At 36.8% G+C, this 19,996-nt stretch overlaps 1 protein-coding gene across 1 annotated transcript in view; it reads left to right on the forward strand.

The window, feature by feature from the left end:
• Nucleotides 1-19,270, forward strand: part of usp13 (ubiquitin specific peptidase 13) — a 34,643-nt gene extending 15,373 nt beyond the window's left edge. The window contains exons 11-21 of the mRNA XM_037674617.1: nucleotides 958-1,083; nucleotides 4,165-4,318; nucleotides 4,713-4,887; nucleotides 4,987-5,075; nucleotides 5,294-5,416; nucleotides 9,476-9,499; nucleotides 9,890-10,033; nucleotides 15,538-15,707; nucleotides 17,959-18,148; nucleotides 18,510-18,594; nucleotides 18,849-19,270. Of these exons, the coding sequence (XP_037530545.1) occupies nucleotides 958-1,083; nucleotides 4,165-4,318; nucleotides 4,713-4,887; nucleotides 4,987-5,075; nucleotides 5,294-5,416; nucleotides 9,476-9,499; nucleotides 9,890-10,033; nucleotides 15,538-15,707; nucleotides 17,959-18,148; nucleotides 18,510-18,594; nucleotides 18,849-18,945 (1,377 nt within the window). The 3' untranslated portion in view covers nucleotides 18,946-19,270. The remainder of the gene's footprint in view (nucleotides 1-957; nucleotides 1,084-4,164; nucleotides 4,319-4,712; nucleotides 4,888-4,986; nucleotides 5,076-5,293; nucleotides 5,417-9,475; nucleotides 9,500-9,889; nucleotides 10,034-15,537; nucleotides 15,708-17,958; nucleotides 18,149-18,509; nucleotides 18,595-18,848) is intronic.
• The last annotated feature ends 726 nt before the right edge of the window (nucleotides 19,271-19,996 follow it).

Raw genomic sequence — 19,996 nt, forward strand, 5'->3', positions numbered from 1 at the left:
TTAAGAGTAATGGTACTAGTTTTTTTTATTTAGTTATTGTAAATATTCAGTCATTTAAATGTAACACACATTTTGCTTTTGAACTTTTTTGTGTTTTAACAGTGATCTGGCTAGATTGATATTTCAAAACGCACTTCTTTTTTTTTTTTAACCTCTAAATAAATGTCAGAATCAGAATTACATTTTGAGACCTCTGCTGGCTGCTTGACAACTACTTTAAGCCAAGAAGTAGTAACGGGTTGTGCACCTGAATTAAATTTAGTAATAGTTTAAGACATTTTTTAATGATGTTTAATAACCAGAGAAAATGTAAATTAATGTAGGCTGGCTGATTCCTTGCTCGGTTTTATCTTTTATATCATATAGGTCTTTTTATGTGTATGCACTTAACTATTTTGTTGCTTCTTGTAACTTAACGTTTCATAAATCATAGAATTTTTAATTGTAAATCAAGCTTCATCAAGTTGCAATGTGAATGTGAGAAATTCAAGTGTATGATGTAGGAAAGAAACCGATTTAAGCAAATACATAAAAAATGATGTGCTTTTATAGACATCTTTGGTGTAAAACAAAAGTGCATGTAGAGCTTTAATGTAGGCTAAATAGATTAGGATTTGTTTACTCTTCAATCAAAATGGTAAACAAAGTCTGCAAGGTTTCTTACTGATGGACTGGGTTTGTTTTGTGTAAGGGTTTGTGGATTTTTGCCCCTGACATGGCAATCTGGTAGTTTTGTTGCATATTAGGAAAATATCGCTGTTGTGACACTGGTGAGTGCTAGAAAATCATCATGAAGTTCATCCTAATGCTTTCTTTAGTTTACGATGTGATATGTACTTCTAACCTTTGACAGCTTGGCTTATACCAACCAGATGTACCTGGTTAGTGTAGACACTAGTTATTCGTTAAAGCTGTACTAGACAGGTTAGTGCTCATCCACATTTTTTTATCTTCTAGCACCAGCAGAGGGGCATCTCTCCTCGAATGTTCAAGGCCCTAGTTGGCAGGGGACACCTAGAGTTTTCCTCCAACAGACAACAAGATGCCCACGAGTTCCTCCTGCACCTCATCAACCTGGTGGAGGTGAGTGAAGCTGTGTTTTTGTCGAGCTCAAACTGCTCCATGTGGATATGCAGGTTGTTGTATCTCACATCTGAAAATGGGATTACCCTCAGCTTTGCAGAAGCACTGTTAATAATTTGACACCTTTATCTTTTGCTATAAATCTTTAAGCGTTTACATGGATGTTGACGATCAGACAGGTTAATGTTTATATGCAGTACAGATTGTATGGAACTAACTTTTTTAATGATTATGAGTTGATTAATGTTGGAGTCCTTATTTGGTTAATATTAGAGATGCGCCGATCCACTTTTTTTTTTTTTTTTACTTCTGATCCCGATACCTAAATCTGGATATCTATCAATACAGATACTATTCCGATACTGTTCTGATATCCTCATCATTATTGACTTTATATGAGGCTGTAATAAACTCCTCTCTACAGACAAGTACAATTTGTACAAATATATGCATGAATGTCTAAAAATGCAACTTGAGGTAAGTATAAGGTCAGGAAAACGGGAAATCGTGTTAACAGGAAAAGTCCAGTGTTAAAAAAAAAACAACAACTGTAAGGCTTTCAGATTGACTGTCAGTATTTATTCAGGTTTCCGGTGGAAGTATACCTTTCTTTTGGAATGACTCCAGATGTGATTTCTGCTGGCTCCTTTCGTCTTTCTCCCGCCTGGCTAAACAACCCTCGTGCTCTTTAATGTGGTGCTTTTTCAAATGTTTGATTAAGTTTTGTTGTATTGTAGGTTGCGATGCAAAAACATTTTTTTTGCAAACATTGTACGTTGCTGTCTTGCTTTGTGGTGTTTCTAATGTAAAATACTTCCACACAGCGGACATGTTGCGATGAAAAGTTGGTTAACCGATAGCCACAGTGCTGCTCAGTCCTCAATGCTCATGTTTTATCTGGCTGGAAACTATGAAATGGATTTTCTAAATGTGAGGCGGGTCTTATTACGCTGGTTTCATGAGACACGCCTCCGTTCAGGAAATCCATTCCACGGTTTGAAGCCAACTTGCAGAGCAGCCGGCAGGGAATCACGTGCCGAGACGTTTCAGCACAGACATGCATCATGGATCGGAAATCTCTGCAGGTTGGATCGGAATCCAATACAGACACTGGATCAGTCCCATCCCTAGTTAAAATAAAGCTTGAACCCCACTGGAACTGTCTGAAATTGATCACCAAAGCAACCTACTTTATTATTGTAGGAAAATGTTTCGAGATTAAAGTCACTATTACAGTGAAACACATTAAGTACTGCATGTTTCTCATTAGCAACAAGCGTCTCCTTTAACAGTGGAGAAAACATTTGATTGTAGTATTACGGCATTTTTTTTAAAAACATGGAGGGACTTCTACAATTTTGCATTAAACTTGTCTGCTTACTAGAAATTGATCCTGAATAAATGGGTTGGGAGATTTTAATCCTAGCCCAAACATGGACACATACAGGCTTTAGAAAGGCAGGGGCCAGTTTTAATTAAACACACTGCACCATCTTTTTGATTGGGCTTCTTTGAATGGCTTCTCTCAAGCTGGATTTATTTTTATAGTTCAAAACTATCTGTTACACAGGATGCCCAGAAAACCTGCCCAAACCTTCCTCGAGTGTAATGCATCCTCAGAGTAGAAACTCAGTACTTCCTGTTTCTTATATTAAACACAAGACACACTGAATCTGTCCTCCCAGCTTCATTTACAGTTTCTGTAGACGTTTGTTTAATTATCTGTAGAAGCTTCCACAACGTTCGCTTGCCTTTCTCAGCTGCAGTATCTGTAAACGACCTGCTGATTTAGAGATGACCTGACTAAAGCCGCCACCATCAGTCACCCCACACGCTGCGCCTGAGTGAAATTATAACTTGTGTATTTCTGTTGCTTCTCAGAATAGGACTGTGTTGCAGAAATGGTTGTGCAGACTTGTGCCTTAAGATGTAATGCCATCTTTCATCACAGTCTTCAAATACACAGGCTAAAACCTTAATGACCCCACCTACATTAGGTTTTAGGCCACAGAGCAACTCTGTGTCCCATTAATGTGCCACATTTGTGTAAAAAGACAACTCTCTGTGTTTAAATGAATTGTGCTTCTGGGTTAAAGAGTTGCATTTTGAACACTTGATAACACATAACTGTAACAATGATTTAATTTTAAACTTCAAATTTATGTATTCTTGATATTTTATTATTTTAGCTTCTTTTCTGTGTGTTTTATGATTATTTTTTAAATGTCTTTACTTCAGTAATGCCATTCAAGATTGGAATTTTTCAACATTTTGAAGACGGATGTATCTATATTTGAATAATCGTACTCCTCAATGTATATTTTTATTAAAAAAATGTTTTAATAGTTGGACTAAAATTAGACTAGTGTATTTATTATAAGACATGACACTTTTAGTGCACAGCTTTGGGTTCTGATGACACATTTGACTAATAAACATTGAAAATTGAACAAGCTTTAAAAAATTCTACAATCCAACATAAACACAAGTCTGTAATTTAATAAATCTGGAAACAAATTTCATTGTCTTCGCTGAATAAATTTGTTGTATTAAATATCTTTAAAAAGAAATAAAAAAATGATAACAATAACAAACACAGGAATGTTATAGTCCTCCTTTTAGTTGCACTTTCCATCCACTTGAAAACTGAGGGTTTGTCATTTTTAAATTTACAGAAGGAATTGATTAGTTCATTTAAATATAGTTAAGTTGGTCAGGAGTGTGGTTGTTGTCCATGTCTCGACTTTATTGTGCACCGGAAATGATATTTTGTTTCATTTTTTCACAGTCTTGTTATCTGTAGCTGTTCAAAAATAATTTTAATTTAAAGTTTTAACTTACTTGTTGACTCTTTTGACAAAGTTTGATACGGTGGTAAACCTCGACCAAATGCATGAAAAATAAAGCTTTGTTGGGTGTTTTTTTTTTTTTTTACTTGCACAGTTAATGTGTTGGTCATGCAGCCATCCAGAGCACCTCAACAAACAACTTAAAATCATCTGTTTTTTGTTCTTTCCTGAAATGCATATTGGTTTCGATTTTACTTTCAGTGCTGCATAACTTAAGTGTTGTTTTTAACAGAGGAACAGTGCCGGGTCTGAGAATCCAAGCGATGTTTTCCGCTTCCTGGTGGAGGAGAGAGTTCAGTGCTGTCAGTCACGACGGGTTCGTTACTCTCAGAGGGTTGACTACTGCATCCAGCTGCCGGCTCCCATCGAGGCAGCCACCAATCGAGGTATCGGGGTGGCATACCCACAACATACACACACACACACACACACACACACACACACACTTGCACTGTGCTGCTGCAGTGTGAAGCCCAGATTCCTCTGGTTCATTAGCTCAGGTGGCGTCAGTCAGAAGAATCAGCAGATTTTGTTCTGAAACATCTCAGAAGGTGGACATATTTACATTAAAACAATCTGTTATGTCTTTATATTTATGAGCTGTTACTTACCATAACTGAATCTATAATAATGTGTAATTATTTATGATTTCAAGGAGTTAATGTAATGTATCCAAATAGTAATTTATAACGTTGGGGGTATTTTTATATTTTAATAAAGAGGATCATCTTAGTCATTTTACACATCCAGCGATTTTGAACTTTGTTTCTATATTACCAGAGGAGCTGCTGGCCTATGAAGCCAAGAGAAAAGAAGCTGAGGAGAACATACGGGCTCTCCCTGAACCGGTGCGAGCACGCATCCCTTTCACTGCTTGTCTGCAGGCTTTCACAGAACCAGAAAATGTCCCTGACTTCTGGAGCTCAGCGCTGCAGGCCAAGTCAGCTGGAGTCAAGTGAGCACACGTGTGATTTTTATTTTTTAAATTCACCTCATCTTTGTAGTTTTAATAAACTATTCCAAAATGTTCTCTTTCAACGTTATTTCTCCTCAGAACTTCCCGTTTTGCCTCGTTCCCAGAGTATCTGATTGTGCAGATCAAGAAATTCACATTCGGTGTTGACTGGGTGCCAAAGAAACTTGGTAACTTTTGAATTTAAATTGTAATTAATGAGACCTAAGATGTCTGTTTATTGTGCTTTGTCACTAGTTTGATTGATATTACTAAGAAAATTTCCAGCAGAGGGCACCAAACTACAGTTTAATATTAAATTTCTGTCTAACTGGTTCAATTCAGAAATTGTTCACCTGCATGGATAGGTGCTCCCTTCTGTTCACATTAGTCCGTATCTGTCGTGCAGACTTGGCCATAGATGTTCCAGACTTTCTGGATCTAAGCCGGCTCCGGGCCACAGGGCTGCAGGCAGGCGAAGAGGAGCTGCCTGACCTCCTGCCTCCCATCGTGTTGCCTGAAGACTCCAGAGGTATGACACTGACTGCCATCAGGAATGGTCTAATGCCAAACCGATCCTGGTGTCAGGTCATGAGTTGTACAGTTTCACGGTGCAGTTTCTTTGTTTAATAGTTTAGCTTCAGATAAAATCCTGTTACTTAAAAAACCTGAAATGCAGTGCAAAACATGAAGGATACAAAGGGTTATTCAGTTTACTTTTGTGAAATAGATTTTTTTCTTATTTTGGAATTTAAACCAGATCAAAAAATTTCAAACTATGACTTAACCAGACTTTTCTTTAAACACTTCATCATTTTTTCAGACATGAAAAGACCAAACAGTTAAATCTTTTATTCTTGCCTAATGTCGAAGTTTAAATGTTAAAGCCTGAGTTGTATTGTTTCTGTGAGATGCTCTGAAGGTCATCATCTGTAGATGACTCGTCTGAACTGCTGACTTTTACTCTGGAGCATTGTTCTTATGATGCATACAGAATATGTTTTGGCATTATCATGCTTTAACGAGCAAAACTTTCTCTGTAAAATGTTGCTATTCACACTGTGTGTTGCTTTAAAATTAAACTACATCAAAGCATAAAATAGTCTCCTTGGGAAGCACAATTTACACATTACTAATTGCTTGTTTTCTGCAGATGTTTGTTGGGGGCGGCTGCTGTTTTAGCTTTTAAGATTTGTGCTTCTGTCGATAAATTTCAAAAATTGCCATATTTAAAATCTATATGTCGTCTGCATTTAACAGATCTTTGTACTATTTTCAAACATATATAGGTTTTAAATGGAAATGGGAAATGAATGTGTTCTGTTTTCATTTGACGCATCAAATGTTTCTCACTCAGACCTCACAGTTTTCCCATGAATCACCATTAGTGGCCAGCAGCATCAGCATCAGGGTTCATGCATGAACTCTTGAAAGAAAATTTAAAATGGCACTTTTTTAATTACTTTGGGCATTTTTTTTTTGCTGTACATTTTTAATGTCACTGCTCTGTTGGAACTGTTAAAGGACATTGTTTACCTGGAGCATTTGTGCTTTTATTTGGTGGTACTTTAACATGTTTTGGTCATTTTATTGAGTCGGCACAAATCTGACTTTGTCCAACAATGCTGCCGGGTAAGCTCTGGATAGAGTAGAAGTTTTTCCTTTTTTTTTTTTTTTGGACAAATTATGTGAAATTTGGTCAAAGCAACTCAAGTTATCTCTTTTAAGGACTAAATGGATTTCAAAAGAAAATAATTATAATTATCAGGAAGTTGTGTTCAAAGTGTAGCTAAGTGTAATGTCTGAAACTCCATCAGTTTTATAGATATTAGCTCAAATATCTGAGCGTCATCACCATCACGTACTCTGAGCGCTAACACGTGAGATCTTTGTTTATTACAATGGAATGCAAGGCCGTGGCAGATATGTATTCTTTTAAGAAATAATACTGTAATTTTGTAGCATTTTTCTTATACACCAAGCTGAATTCATTCATTCCACCTTTATTTATACAGGTTAGTCTGAATACTTTTTTTTTAATTTATGAGCTTGAAATGAGCAGTTCTTTCTGTAATAGCTTTTCCTCCTTCTGTTGGAAACTCATCTGCCGTGAGTTATCCACATTATCCTAAAATGTTAGTGGATGGACAGGGAGCGTTCAGAGGAACACTTCAGATTTTTCTGAAAACTGGAGATATTTTAAAAAGTACTTTAGGAATTTACATTTCTGTGCAGCAAACAGAATAGGAAAGGGAATTAAGCTCATTAGTGTGAGTGGGCAGTAATATCTCGGGGCTGAACAGGATGTGCTTTACCTGCAGCTCTATTCAAAACCAAATGGAACTGGGTTTTGAATAAAAAGTCCTCGGTTGTACATTTTATATCTGAAATAATCTAAAATAGTATTATCTGCAGTAGTACACACTACAGCTGTATTAGTTATTCTGGAGGGTCACAGCAAAAAAAATCAATTTAAGACCTTATGTCTAAAATATTTTAATATAGAAAAGTTTTTTGTAGCTATTTTGAAATCTATTTCTCTGAGTTTATAATGAGGATAAACTGTGGACTAAAAAGAGGTCAGAGTAAATAATTTACTGTTTTTTGATCCAGTCGGATATTTGGCTTTTGTTTGTTGTGAATGCAGCAGCAGCTCGTTATCGTCTTCCTGGCGTTAGTGGTGATGAATCATTGGTTCCCTCCTCTGTCAGAACAGATCAGTGATTGTCATTGATTACAGAGTGCCACGCAAATGTGTTTTCTTTTAAGCTGACTGAATCACAGTATCACTCATAACTCTGTTTATTGTCTATTCCATCACATACTTTTGAACTATTTGGAGAAAAAAAATTAATTGTTTTTGCGTTTTTATTTTCGATGCACCAAAACAACAATTAGAATTATTGGATTACATATTGGATGCACATTTTGAGGGGTTTGTTTAGCTTGTTATTAGGTTAAAACAGAATAAATTAAAAGCCTAGTATTCCTTGCCGAATATTTTTCAAGCCAATTTTAACTACGATCTGATGAGAAATTACAAAGTTCAGTCAGTTATTTTTAAATGTCAACTCAGTGATTAGTTTCTGAACATTTCATTAAAAACTGTTCATTGATTCATATTATATTATGCTAACAGTACAGAACAAAATGCACATACACACAGACACATGCACAAACATTGTCACCCTTTCACCTTCTGCACTAGACAATAATAAGGTAAAAAAAAAAAAAATCCAATCTTCCTCCTTAAATCTTTGTGTTGTCTTATTATCCCTCTCAGTTCAAATATGGAGTAGAAGCAAGAAGCAAATATAACGAATCTGTTCTGTTCTTTATGAACATTTAAATTGCTTCTGGTATTGAATTAAATTAGGCTAGTTACACAGAATAAATTACTACTCACTTTAAGTTTTTCCTTCCTTTTTTTTTTTTTCCTGCAAAACCAAAATTAGTAAACTTAACCACAGTCTATGAATATTATGAGTATTATTATGAAGACTATGAATATTATGAATAAAAATAAAAAGCACAACTTCATATGTGAAACAAATTTAAGCATGAACTCTGCAACAGAACACGTCACAAAATTCAGGTCGCTGTGTACAAACCATCTTTTTCACTTGATCAATAACTTCCACACATATTTTCAGCACCCTTTTCAGTCCAGGGTTTCAGAGGCCCCCCACTCCCTGTAGTGAGCCCTGGGTTAACATCGCACCCCCCCACCACCACCACCCACATCCCTTAACCTTGTGATTGTGGAGAGTAGATGGGCATACTTTTAAGATGAGAACAGCATTAATGTAACTTCCTTGGTTTGATTCCTACATGAAGCCTTTTCTTATGCTCCCATGTAAAGATCAACAGACTAGATTAAAACTGAGCCAAGGTTGACCTCATAAAGGTCAAAGTTATGCCAGCACTTTGGTTGGCCTTGTTGCTGTTTTAAGTGCTTTATAAATAAAGTGGAATGGTAAATTCAGTTAGTTACTTAATAGTTTTTGATCTGCATTTTTTAAAGAATACTGTAGCCTTTACATGATTTATAGGATCTTTTGTATGTATTTATTCCTAATATATATACAGTATAAGTTTTTAAAATTGTCTCAAGTGCAGGTATTTAAACTCAAACATGCCTGAATTTTAGCATTTATGTTTGTGAAACTTTGCTTTGATGTGTGTGTTTTATAAAAAAGCAATAATAATAAAAAAAAAAAAGAACAAATTCTCACCACATAATCAATTTTTGTTTTAAAAACAAATTCAAAGGTCTCTTATTATATTTTTTGGTATCTTAATAACCGTAAACATAGTTTATTATATTTTGTTTGAGTATTTATTTAGGGTTTTTTTGCAAATAAATGCTCGAACACACACGGAGTTATGTTGCTGCGCTCCTCTTCAAAGAAGTCTGATTTTACTTTCGTAACTTTAGGGTTGTGAAGCATTTAAAAAAACATTGGTAAATTGTATCTGCATGAAAAAAATTACACTATCAAGGTGCTGCATCAGTATAAACAAAGAAAACACAAGTAATTATTGGTCTCACTGTGCGACGTCATTAACAGTTTTTCCTCTTCTCTTTCAGATAACTCCATGAGCTCATCAGACTGTGAGTATTTCATTCCTCTTCTGAGCCGGACTGTTTGAACAAATGTGTAGGACACATGCAAGTTTTTACTTGGAAATGTATTTTGGGCTGCAGACAGCAGTGATGAATGTTGCTGAGCGGAACCTTTGACTACCTGAGCAGGTGCTCCAGGTGCTCTCTGCTTCCAGGCAAACTTAATTTTTGAATGAAGCTCTGCCCTTTTTTTTGGCTAGGCTCATTTCTCTTCATAACAAATCTTATCCCAGTAAAAAAAAAAAAAAAAAAGTTTTCCCTGGGGCTGGTTCTTTTTAGGTTTTTGTGTTTAATGAGTCCCAAAGAACAAGCGTTACTGGTACTGCTGAATCAGTGAGTGCATGTTTAGGTGTTGATGTTAGTTTGTTGCGTCTGCAGCTCCGGAGATCGATGAGGCGGCGGTTATGCAGCTGGCAGAGATGGGATTTCCACTGGAGGCCTGCAGGAAGGCGGTGTACTATACTGGCAACATGGGCCCTGAGATGGCCTTCAATTGGATCATAGCCCACATGGAGGAGCCTGGTAAGAAACAGTGCACAAATCATGGCAACACAAAGCTGAGGGAGATGCTTGTCATGCTTTGAATGAGCATGTTGGATTAAGACAGTTAATTTAAGCAAAGGCACATCTTATGTATACCGTACTTTCTGGAATATACGGCGCTCTGGAGTATAGGTCGCATCAGTCAAAAAATGTCTCATGAACTGGAAAAAAACATATAAGTCGCATTTATTTAGAAGTGTATTTCACAAAGTGCAAGAACAGACATTTAATCTGAAATAACAATAACACACAGAAGGTACCTGGAGTCCTGAACAGGCTTAATTAACATAACAAGCCAACAAATCCGACAAGCAAGTTACCATCCTCGCTGTCGCTTCTGAGGGTTTTTAGCAGAAGAGGAGCAACATGTAGTTGTCAAAAGCCTAGAGGGCCCTCTTGTGGCTGCAAATGGTAATGGTTACTCTTTGGTTCAGGTCGGTATGAGTGAACATTTAGCACGTCGGTCAAAAATTGTATCATGAATAGAAAAAAAAAACTTATATAAGTCACTTTGGACTATATGTCGCAGGACTGGCCAAACGATAAAAAAGTGTGATTTATAGTCCTGAAAATACGGTATTTGTGTCAAACTTTCACAGTTTCAACAGTCTGAGCTGAGGAAAACTGGACCGATCCATTAGACAAATTTTATCTATTATTGAGGTTTATTTGTGCATTTTTATCTTTCCTAAATAAATATTGAAATAAAACTGAACGGTGTGCAGACGTGGAGATTAAAGAAGGAGACACATGTCAGATGTTGGCTTTGACCACAACTTGATGTGTTTACAGCTTCTGGTAAAATTAATCAAATGCCATCATAACCTGTTTAAATATGTATTTATTTATTTATTTATTTATTTTTTCCCCACAAATGCCAAATAGTTAATCAACCTGAAGGTGCTGCCTCAGTTTGACAGCATGTTTTATATGAAAGGTCTAGCATTCCTTGTTGCCACCTAGTAGTTTCATATTCAGATCCTGTGCTGGAAAGAGATGAAGTTGTAGCCATTTTGTTCCAACATTGTAAATGACATGCATAGTGTCATGCTACATTATGTGACCTGTTAGTTTTCAGTGTTGAGCATCGTCCTCTGCCACTTCTACATAAAACCTCAGCTCAGCATCTGTATAACTGACTGAGTCACAGCCAGTTCGTTTATGTTGATTAGCTGTGGTCACCATCTTGAATTGGTGACTCCAAAAGTTAATGAGTGGTTACTTCCAGTGGTTTGTGAGATATTTTGGTCATAACAGGGTTCATGTCAAGAGGTAATGCCGTTTAAGTTCAAGCAAAAAGTAGCCCATGCATCCACACACACAGCAACGCAGAAAAAAACCATTTTCACCTCTTGACTTCAGTATCAGGTGTTATTAAAGTGCTTAGGTCTAATTTTAACATAACAAAACCAATTAATACATTTTTTTCCCCCTTGCAAATGTACCCTGATCTGAAACAGTGCAGTGATACTGTAAAGGGAGTGTAGGTGATTGTGAAAAGGAAGATACAATTTAAATAAATTCATGAAATTGTTTTTGTGAGCTGACTTTACCTACATCCAGAGGTGACCAGGACGGGTACGACACAATGTATAACACAAAGAGCAAAGTTTTTATCTTTTGGGGACGCTTTTCAAGCACAAAGGTAATTTAAAGTGAGAGCCACATCATATTTAATCTCCTAGTGTATGTTCTAGAACGAGGTTGTCTGGGTTTTATGAGCTGTATGGACTTTATGTACAATAAGTGATTCTCATCAGAACCTTTGCAGGAGCTGATTCAGTCTAATAGAGCTGTTCCCTTGAGGTGTTGACTCATGTCATTTATTTTTCCCTGACTAGCTGTAAAGAGCTTTTACAGTAGATGAAAATTAGAGCAGCTTCCTGCTGGTTGGGTTTTAAGTGGGTTTAATGCATCTGCAGAACGACAGCATTCAGACTCTTTACTTCAGTATTACAGGATGTTTAAGTAAGTTTAGTTCCTTTTTGCTTTCCAATCATTCCAACACATCATTTCAGTAAAATTGTTACCATCATTGTTTATACTCAATATTTATTTGAGAATAAAGCTGGTTAAAACAAACAAGAGCAGTTTAAACAAATCATTTACACTAAAATTGAATGAGCCTCCACTTTTGTTAAATGCAAAAATATGATCAAGGACAAATGATCTCTGGGCCATCAAATAGACCAATAGTATTTTTGTTCTTGTGTGAATGTTTGTGAAGCATTCACACTATTGTGATCCATTTTTCTTCTGTATATTTTTCTGTGTGACTCGTTCCACAGTTTTCAAGCTTTTTCAACAAATCATGTATCAAAATGTTCAGCTCGTTCAGGACAATCCTGCTATGACTTTTGGTATTGGTGCAACTTTAGCTTTTTGAAATATTTGAGCCTTTTCTGCTACTTTTTTTTCTCATAGGAAGTGAATTGAGCTCATTTTACTTCCTTCAATTCTTTAGATCTGTTTACAATCTTTTACTGTTCCTTTCACATTTTGTTCTGGTTCAGCTTCTTTTTGCAAATATAAACATTTTTACAGCTATTTTCAGCTAATTTTAGCTGTGTTTTCAGCTGTTTTGTGCTCCTTTCAGATTTTTCTGCTAACTACAACATTTTTGTGCTTCTTCTAACTTTTTTCTGCTAATTTCAGCTTGTTATGCTCCTTTCAGATTTTTCTGCTAATTCAGCTAATATTTAGATGTTTTTCTGATCTTTTTTTTTTTTTTTTTTAGCTAATTTCACATTATTTTGCACTCATTTCAACTTTTTTTTCTTTCAGCCTAATTCAGCAAAAGTGTGCTCGCTCCACTACCTTCTGGTTATTTTAGCTTCTTTCTTTTTTTTAGCAACTTTTCAGCTGTTTTTAGCTAATTTCAAACGTTCTCAGATAAATAAATTCTGTTAACTTCTGCTACTTTCAGCCTAATTAACTTCTTTCTGCTAATTTTAGCTTGTTATGCCCCTTTCATCTTCTACTGTTTAGCTGTTTTATGCTAGTTTTTTGAGTTGTCAGCTAATTCCACTTTTTTGTTGTTTTTTTCAATTCTTTCCACTTCCTTCTGAATAGTTTAAGCTTCTTTTTGCCTTTTCAGCTACATTTCAGCTATTTTTTTTGCAATTTTACCTTTTTTTGTTGCTAATTTCACATTTTTTTTAGCTCATTTCACCTTATTTAAACCTAATTCATCAAATATGTGTTCTTTTTTCTTTCTTTTACTAACTTAGGCTCGTTCTTCCTTTTCAGCTAAAATTCAGCATACTATTTTTATATTTTCTTTTTTTTTTTTTTTAGCTCATTTCAGTTGTTTTTGGCATAGTGGTTATTTTTTAAGTTCATGCTTACTTACGTGTGTTTGGACTCCACAGACAAACATTTTTATTTTGATGTGGCAGTGGAGACCTTATTAAACTTTGTTTTTACAATCTGAACAGATTTAGAGACCAGTTTGAGGGACAGCAGGTAAACAGAGATGACCCTTTGACAACATCAGGGAGAACAATTGTGTAAACATTATTTACATCCTGTAATGAAAGCTAAAAATGAATCACATGCGTTCATAAAGTACCCCTGTGGAGAAGTTGGTTTGTTACACACTCACTGGTATTGCTCTCTGGTTACACAGAACTATCTCTGAAATCTTCTCTAGGAACTGTCAAAAAGCAAAAAGCGTGTGATTCAAAGAGTCGTATCAATCTTGATGAAAACCCCCGACTGAGTCGGTTGTATCAAACTTGCATAAGCCAGTAAAGAGTAGCAAAAACTTCTTAAATGATGAAAATCTTTTGGAAGATATTTTTTGCTGTTCATTCAAATTACATTACCGGTACTTGCATAAAAGCAGAACATCTTGTAAACCTTGCCTGTAAAAAGTATTTACCTCCTTGGACATTTTATGCTTTTATTGCTATAATAAATCAGTCATGGCCAATAAATATTGGTCTAATTTACACACACACAGAAATCTTCAGTGGCCCATCCATCCATCCTTTCATCCATTATCTTGACCTGCTTCTTCCTTTTCGGGTTGCAGGGGTCACTGGTGCCCATGTCCAGCAATCACTGTGCGAGAGGCGGGGTACACCCTGGACAGGTCTCAGTCCATCACAGGACACATAGAGACAAACGAGACAAACATTCTCACTCACACCTAGGGACAATTTAGAGTTACCAATCAGCCTAACATGCATGTTTTTGCTTAGCGGGAGGAAACTAGAATACCTGGAGAAAACTCTCCGTGAAATCAAATTTCTAGGGTAATACCAGTTAAATAAAATATGCAATGTAAGATAATGGGTTGCAAAAGTATTCCAAGGGTAACGCATAGAGAAGATGGTTGTGTTTGGGAGCATCTCAACAAAAACATATGGTTTTTGAAAACATAAATGACATTGTTGACTTTATCATGAGCATGCCACATCGTGGATTTGTGGATTTTCCAGTACAGAATTCTTATCCCATCAGTTATCCTGTTAACGTGATTTGTTTTTTTCTATTTGTATTGGATCTGAATTGTGAGAACTGATCATAAAACTGCTGTGTTCAAGTTTCTACCTGAAATGTGATTTTGTTGTCTTGTTCTAAATTACAACAAAACATACAGCCTTGTGAGTTTTATTTCAACTTGTATGTGAAAAGGTCTCACGAGTTAAGCACTAAGCTTTTAAAGTAGAGAAAAAGGAATAATTATAGCAAATGATAATTAAAGTGTTTTCAGGTCTTCAGCAACATGTAGCAGGTTAGTTTCTAAGCAACACAGCCACACCAACCAACGTGTAAAACAAGCTTTGATTGATTTGTCGCTATAAAAATAAAAGTTACCAATTTGAGAATTTTGCTAAAAAAAATATTGAAATTTGTCAACAGAACTCGGGCGAGTAAATCAAAGCTGCACCGCTCTGTGTTGAACATAGCAGAAAACTGACACATCCGTTCGCTTTTTCAGAACTGAATATTTAGATTTTTATAAAATTCTGCATTTTTTTCCTCTGAAGTTTCATCACTCTCACTTTCAAATTTGGTAAAATTATCCAAATCTTACCCCCCCCCCCCCTGATTATTATTATTCTATGTAGTCTCTGTTCGTCGGTCTGTACGTCCACACATCCTTATGCTGTCTTGTCCCGCCTATAACTGCTGAGCCTCTCAAGATAATTTAACAAAACGTCACATATCACTCCAGCTTCAAGTTGAAGGTCACAGGTCAAGGTCAAATGCTATACAAGTTCTTTACTTGTCAGGGCCGGTGCTGTATGGCTGTATATTCGTTTGTGTCGTATGCAGCACTCTTGAATTATCTTTAAATGATTAAATACTGGTGAGTAAACATTAAGGCCTAATAAAACAATGAATCGTCAAAATATTTTACAAATTAAAACCAACCTGTACGAAGTTATTGCTTAATATTTCCTTCAGTTTTTTATAAAAAATATTTAGTAACTAGTTAAAAAAAAATCTAATTATTTCTTCCTCCCTTTCAGACTTTGCAGAACCACTCACTCTGCCCTCCATGATGGATCCCGGTCCCCCCGCCAGCGACAGCACCATGGGGGCCACACCACTGGGAATCTCGCCCCCCGAGGAGAGCGTCGCCATCCTCACATCGATGGGCTTCCCTCGCTCTCACAGCATCAATGCGCTCAAAGCTACAGTCAGTTCTCTTTCTTTGTTTTGTTGTTTTTTTTCTCACAGAAAACTCTTTGCTGAACGTTTGCAGATTAATTCTACTTCAAAACATACTTTTTACAGACTTGTATATAATGTTTCTTCCAAACGTTATCATCGTCGCTCACCTTCAGGAAAATGCTAGGCCTTTCAACAACTTTCAGATAAGAAACAATAATTTTATTTTTTAACTGATCACAAAAGGATCTAAGCAGCCAGCGTGGGCCGACGTGGCCTTCCTGTCTGACCAGATGAAGTGTAGAAGTTTTCTGTAGGTGGTGGTTTAGTCTGCTTCTCATAAAGAGTCGGGAAGTGGAAGAAAATCCGACTTGAGTAAGAGCAAATGGGAGGACAAAGAACCACCCACACAGTGTCACAAGTGACACTGTGAAGTGCACGGCTGTAACGCAACAGTAATGACTGCAAGGAAACTGAAAACTGGAGGTTAGATTTTAAAATGGTGTCAAAAGTGTATAAGAAAGCAGCAGCAGCAGGAGGAGGACAGGAAGTGAAGTGGTGTTTGAGAAAGAGGGCAGATAAGGGTCGAGATGATGGAGATCCAGCTCTGGGAGTCTGAAAGCGCTTTGGCTGACCTACTTGTTCACTTTCCAAACTGCAAATTTATTAGGTCCTGCAAGTCGGAGGGATTTAAGATGTCTTCTCTACATGCTGTTTACCAATAATTCCAGCAGCACATGACCCCCACCCCCCCTCTGTTTAAGGGAACAACATAAAGATCAGCGACACATAGACATTTTTTTACAATTATCCAGAGCACACAAAAACATTTAATGTGAAAAGGATTCACTTTTATTTTCGTTGAATGAAAGGAAATGCACCTGCAGCAGATGTTTTGGTTCCCCTCTCTTGAAATGGCTTCTTGTTCTCACATTTCATGTTTCGTATCTCAGTTTGCCTCCTCAGCAAAAAATAGCCCCCCAGACTGTTGGTGCAACACAAAAATAGACGTCAGGCTTCCATGTTTATCGTTGGTAACGCCACTGATCTCCCTGCCAGCCACAATATTGTTGTTAACGTGGGGAAAAAAACAACGAATGCATCGTCCTCCTGAGGGACGATTGTGTGAAACAAAGAAGAATCTCACTGCTGGTTTACTGTCAGCCCATATTTAGAATGAGGGACATTTTCTTCCCAGCCACACTGACCTCACATAGAGATAAAAAACTGACACCATCATCCTTCGTTCTCCCCAGGCACTTCTTAGACTCTCTCACCACTGTTTTGGATTAAAAACAAACATTTTCTGGGATTTAGCAGAGATTGATGCGTTCACCTCCCCAAGAAAATCTTCACCATGTTCATCAGAACACTGTTTTTTTTTTTTTTGTCAGGTTCTCTGGACGGATTCATAAAATAAAGCCAACGTCCATGCTCAATAATCCCGGTATAAAATCCAACAATGTTGAGGCAGGTCATCTGGACGGTTTCTTTTTTTTTTTTGTGTGCTGTTACTTTTCGTCCATCATCCAAAGGACTTTCTCAATCTGAGAAGCCACCAAACAAAACTGATTCCCACAAACAACATACTCCATAGTGGAAAAATGGTTTTGCTGGTGGTAAGATGGCCTCTGGGGCCCACCCTCTCCCCCATCGGCTCCTCTGAGGCAGTCATGCAAAAGTGGTTCAAAACACCAAAGTTCATGCTCAATAATCCAGATATAAAATGCAACAATGTTCAGTCAGGTCATCTGGACGGTTTCTTTTTTTTTTTTTGTGCTGAGACGTTGTGAAGGACGAAACGTCTCAGCACAAAAAGAAAAGAAAAGAAAGAAACTGTTCAGATGACCTGACTGAACAATGTTGGGTTTCAACAAGTTTTTATTTTTTATTTTTTGAATCTGTCCAGAGGATTTGACTTAACTGTTTTAGTTTTTCTACCTAGATTATTGAGCATGTATCAGGATACTGGTGCTTTTGGTTTTCCTGAGATTTTTGCATGAAGTGCAACATAAAAGACAACATTTCTACTCAGAAGCATTTTATTAAATCTTTGCATCATTCCAGTTGTAGTAGCATTTATTCCACTTGTTTCTCTGTAAATGTTGAATCGTAAATGTACATCCTACAGACATGAGCACATTACTGCCTCCTGCTTGTAGTGGTGGGGTTGATGATGATGATAATGTGTGTGAAACTGATACCTCTGGTATTTACAGGAACTTTTAAATCACTGGGATGCAGGAACTGTCCATAACTTTGCCTTTACAATTTTCCAGAACAATAATCTGGAACGAGCACTCGACTGGATCTTCATCCACCCACAGGAAGAGGAAAGCGACACCCTTTCAGACATGGCCGACACAGAGCCCAATGACAACGCCTTCTCCAACACCAACTCTCACAGCGACTCTACGCTGTCCCCAGACAGAGACGTGTCAGGCCCCCGAGTCAAAGATGGACCGGGACGTAAGTTTGACCTTGATTTGACCTGTTGTTGATCTTTGCCTGAAGATACCTTCAGATCTTGGTGTTTCAGAAAGAAGTGGATTGTTTAATGAAAACTTTAATAAAAAATAATTTTAATTACTGAGCTTCATCTTTAAAAATATTTTTATTGGAGCTATTGTCTTTAACAAGTGTGTTTATGGCTTGTTTTTGAGAAGTACAATGTTAAAACGGACAAATACTGATTAAAGTACCTATTTGGTTTTCTTTCACTGTATCTCATTCTGACAGCACTTGTGAAAAACATCCGTTCATTTATAGAACGTAACAGCGATCTGTTAGTTTGTAGCTTATTCTATTTCTGGCTGTCTTCCTATTTTAGGATATGAACTCTTTGCCTTCATCAGCCACATGGGAGCATCCACAATGTCTGGACATTATGTTTGTCACATCAAAAAGGAAGGAAGGTGAGGTGCAGACACTTCCAAAAATTGTAATATTTTGATTTGATCTGTTTAACAACATTGACAGCACCCAGACCTCCTTGATAGTCAAAAAAAAAAAAAATACAAGTTTTAATAACTGTTTCATGTTCCTGAAATCATCTGTGTGGAAAAACATATTTTTCCTTTAAAAAAAATGCATTTGGATATGATTTCTTGACCCAAACAAAAAAATATATATGTAAAAATACTTTTTTGAAACATTTTTCTTTCTGCAGGTGGGTGATCTACAACGACCACAAAGTGTGTCTGTCAGAAAGGCCTCCAAAAGACTTGGGCTACATCTACTTTTACCGTCGACTTTCTAGCAGTTAAAGTCACCCCCCACCCCATCGCCCCCACCCCTGCATCTTTTACAACCTGTCTTTCAGCCAGAGGACTGACTGACAGATGACTGTGACAAAAGTGAAAATTATGGAAGAAACCTCACAGACCAGCTGCTTTGCCTTATCAAGATCTCAAACCGGAGCAACCAGGAACTCTGGTCAGAAAGGGAAGGCGACGTGCTTTAATGTGCATTAGTTGTGTTTATGCTTTAAATGTATATTTCAGTGTTTATCTACAAAAAAAACCCCAAAAAACAAAAATATGTGTAGGTACTGAGGCATGTGTGCAATCTCGGTTTCTGGGGTTTTCTGTAAACATATCAGATGAGGATGTTTCTCCTTTCTGCCTTCAGCTCCTGTGCTGTACTTTCAAAGTGCTACATTTTATAAATGTATAGTGAGATGGCAGTGCTGCACTGCCGGCCCGAAACTGCAGCAACACGAGGAATCAGTGCGACGCTGGTGGCTTTACATTTTACTTTAAGTTACAGTGAATGTTCTTTGTCGTAACGGAAGAACTAAAAAGTTATGATTCAGTACTAAAATGATAAAATGTTACCGCAACTGGAAGGTTTGAAAAAAGATGTTAGTAAGTATAGTATTACTGGTTGAACGAGAGCTCAATACTGCCCCAGTTTTCTCCATTATAAAAAATATGTACAAGTTTTTCCCACTTTCAATCAGAAAGTTCTTTATTTGATGCACTGACTGAGTTACAAAGATAGATTTAGTATTTTCTTCCCAAACGCACTTTGTGACTAATGAAAGTATATTCTGCACCCGATGCAGTGAAATTGAACTTTAACTTGTGTATTTACCACTATACGCAAGTAAATATGATATGTTCATTTAAATTTCAGTGCTTCGTAACCGACTAGTGTTGAATCTGATGCTTCATTTGAGCATTTTTGTGTTGGCCTGTTGAACAGTGACTGTTTAGTCAGCACTGCACCTTGATATACACGTTCTCAATCCTGCATGGAACTGTTTTAAAAGTCGTTCTTTTTGTCCAAGTTGCAAAATATTTGCATTCTTGGCAC

Source organism: Nematolebias whitei, chromosome 3 (genome assembly GCF_014905685.2).
Source record: "Nematolebias whitei isolate Nwh7 chromosome 3, NemWhi1, whole genome shotgun sequence".
Taxonomy (NCBI): Eukaryota; Metazoa; Chordata; class Actinopteri; order Cyprinodontiformes; family Rivulidae; genus Nematolebias; species Nematolebias whitei.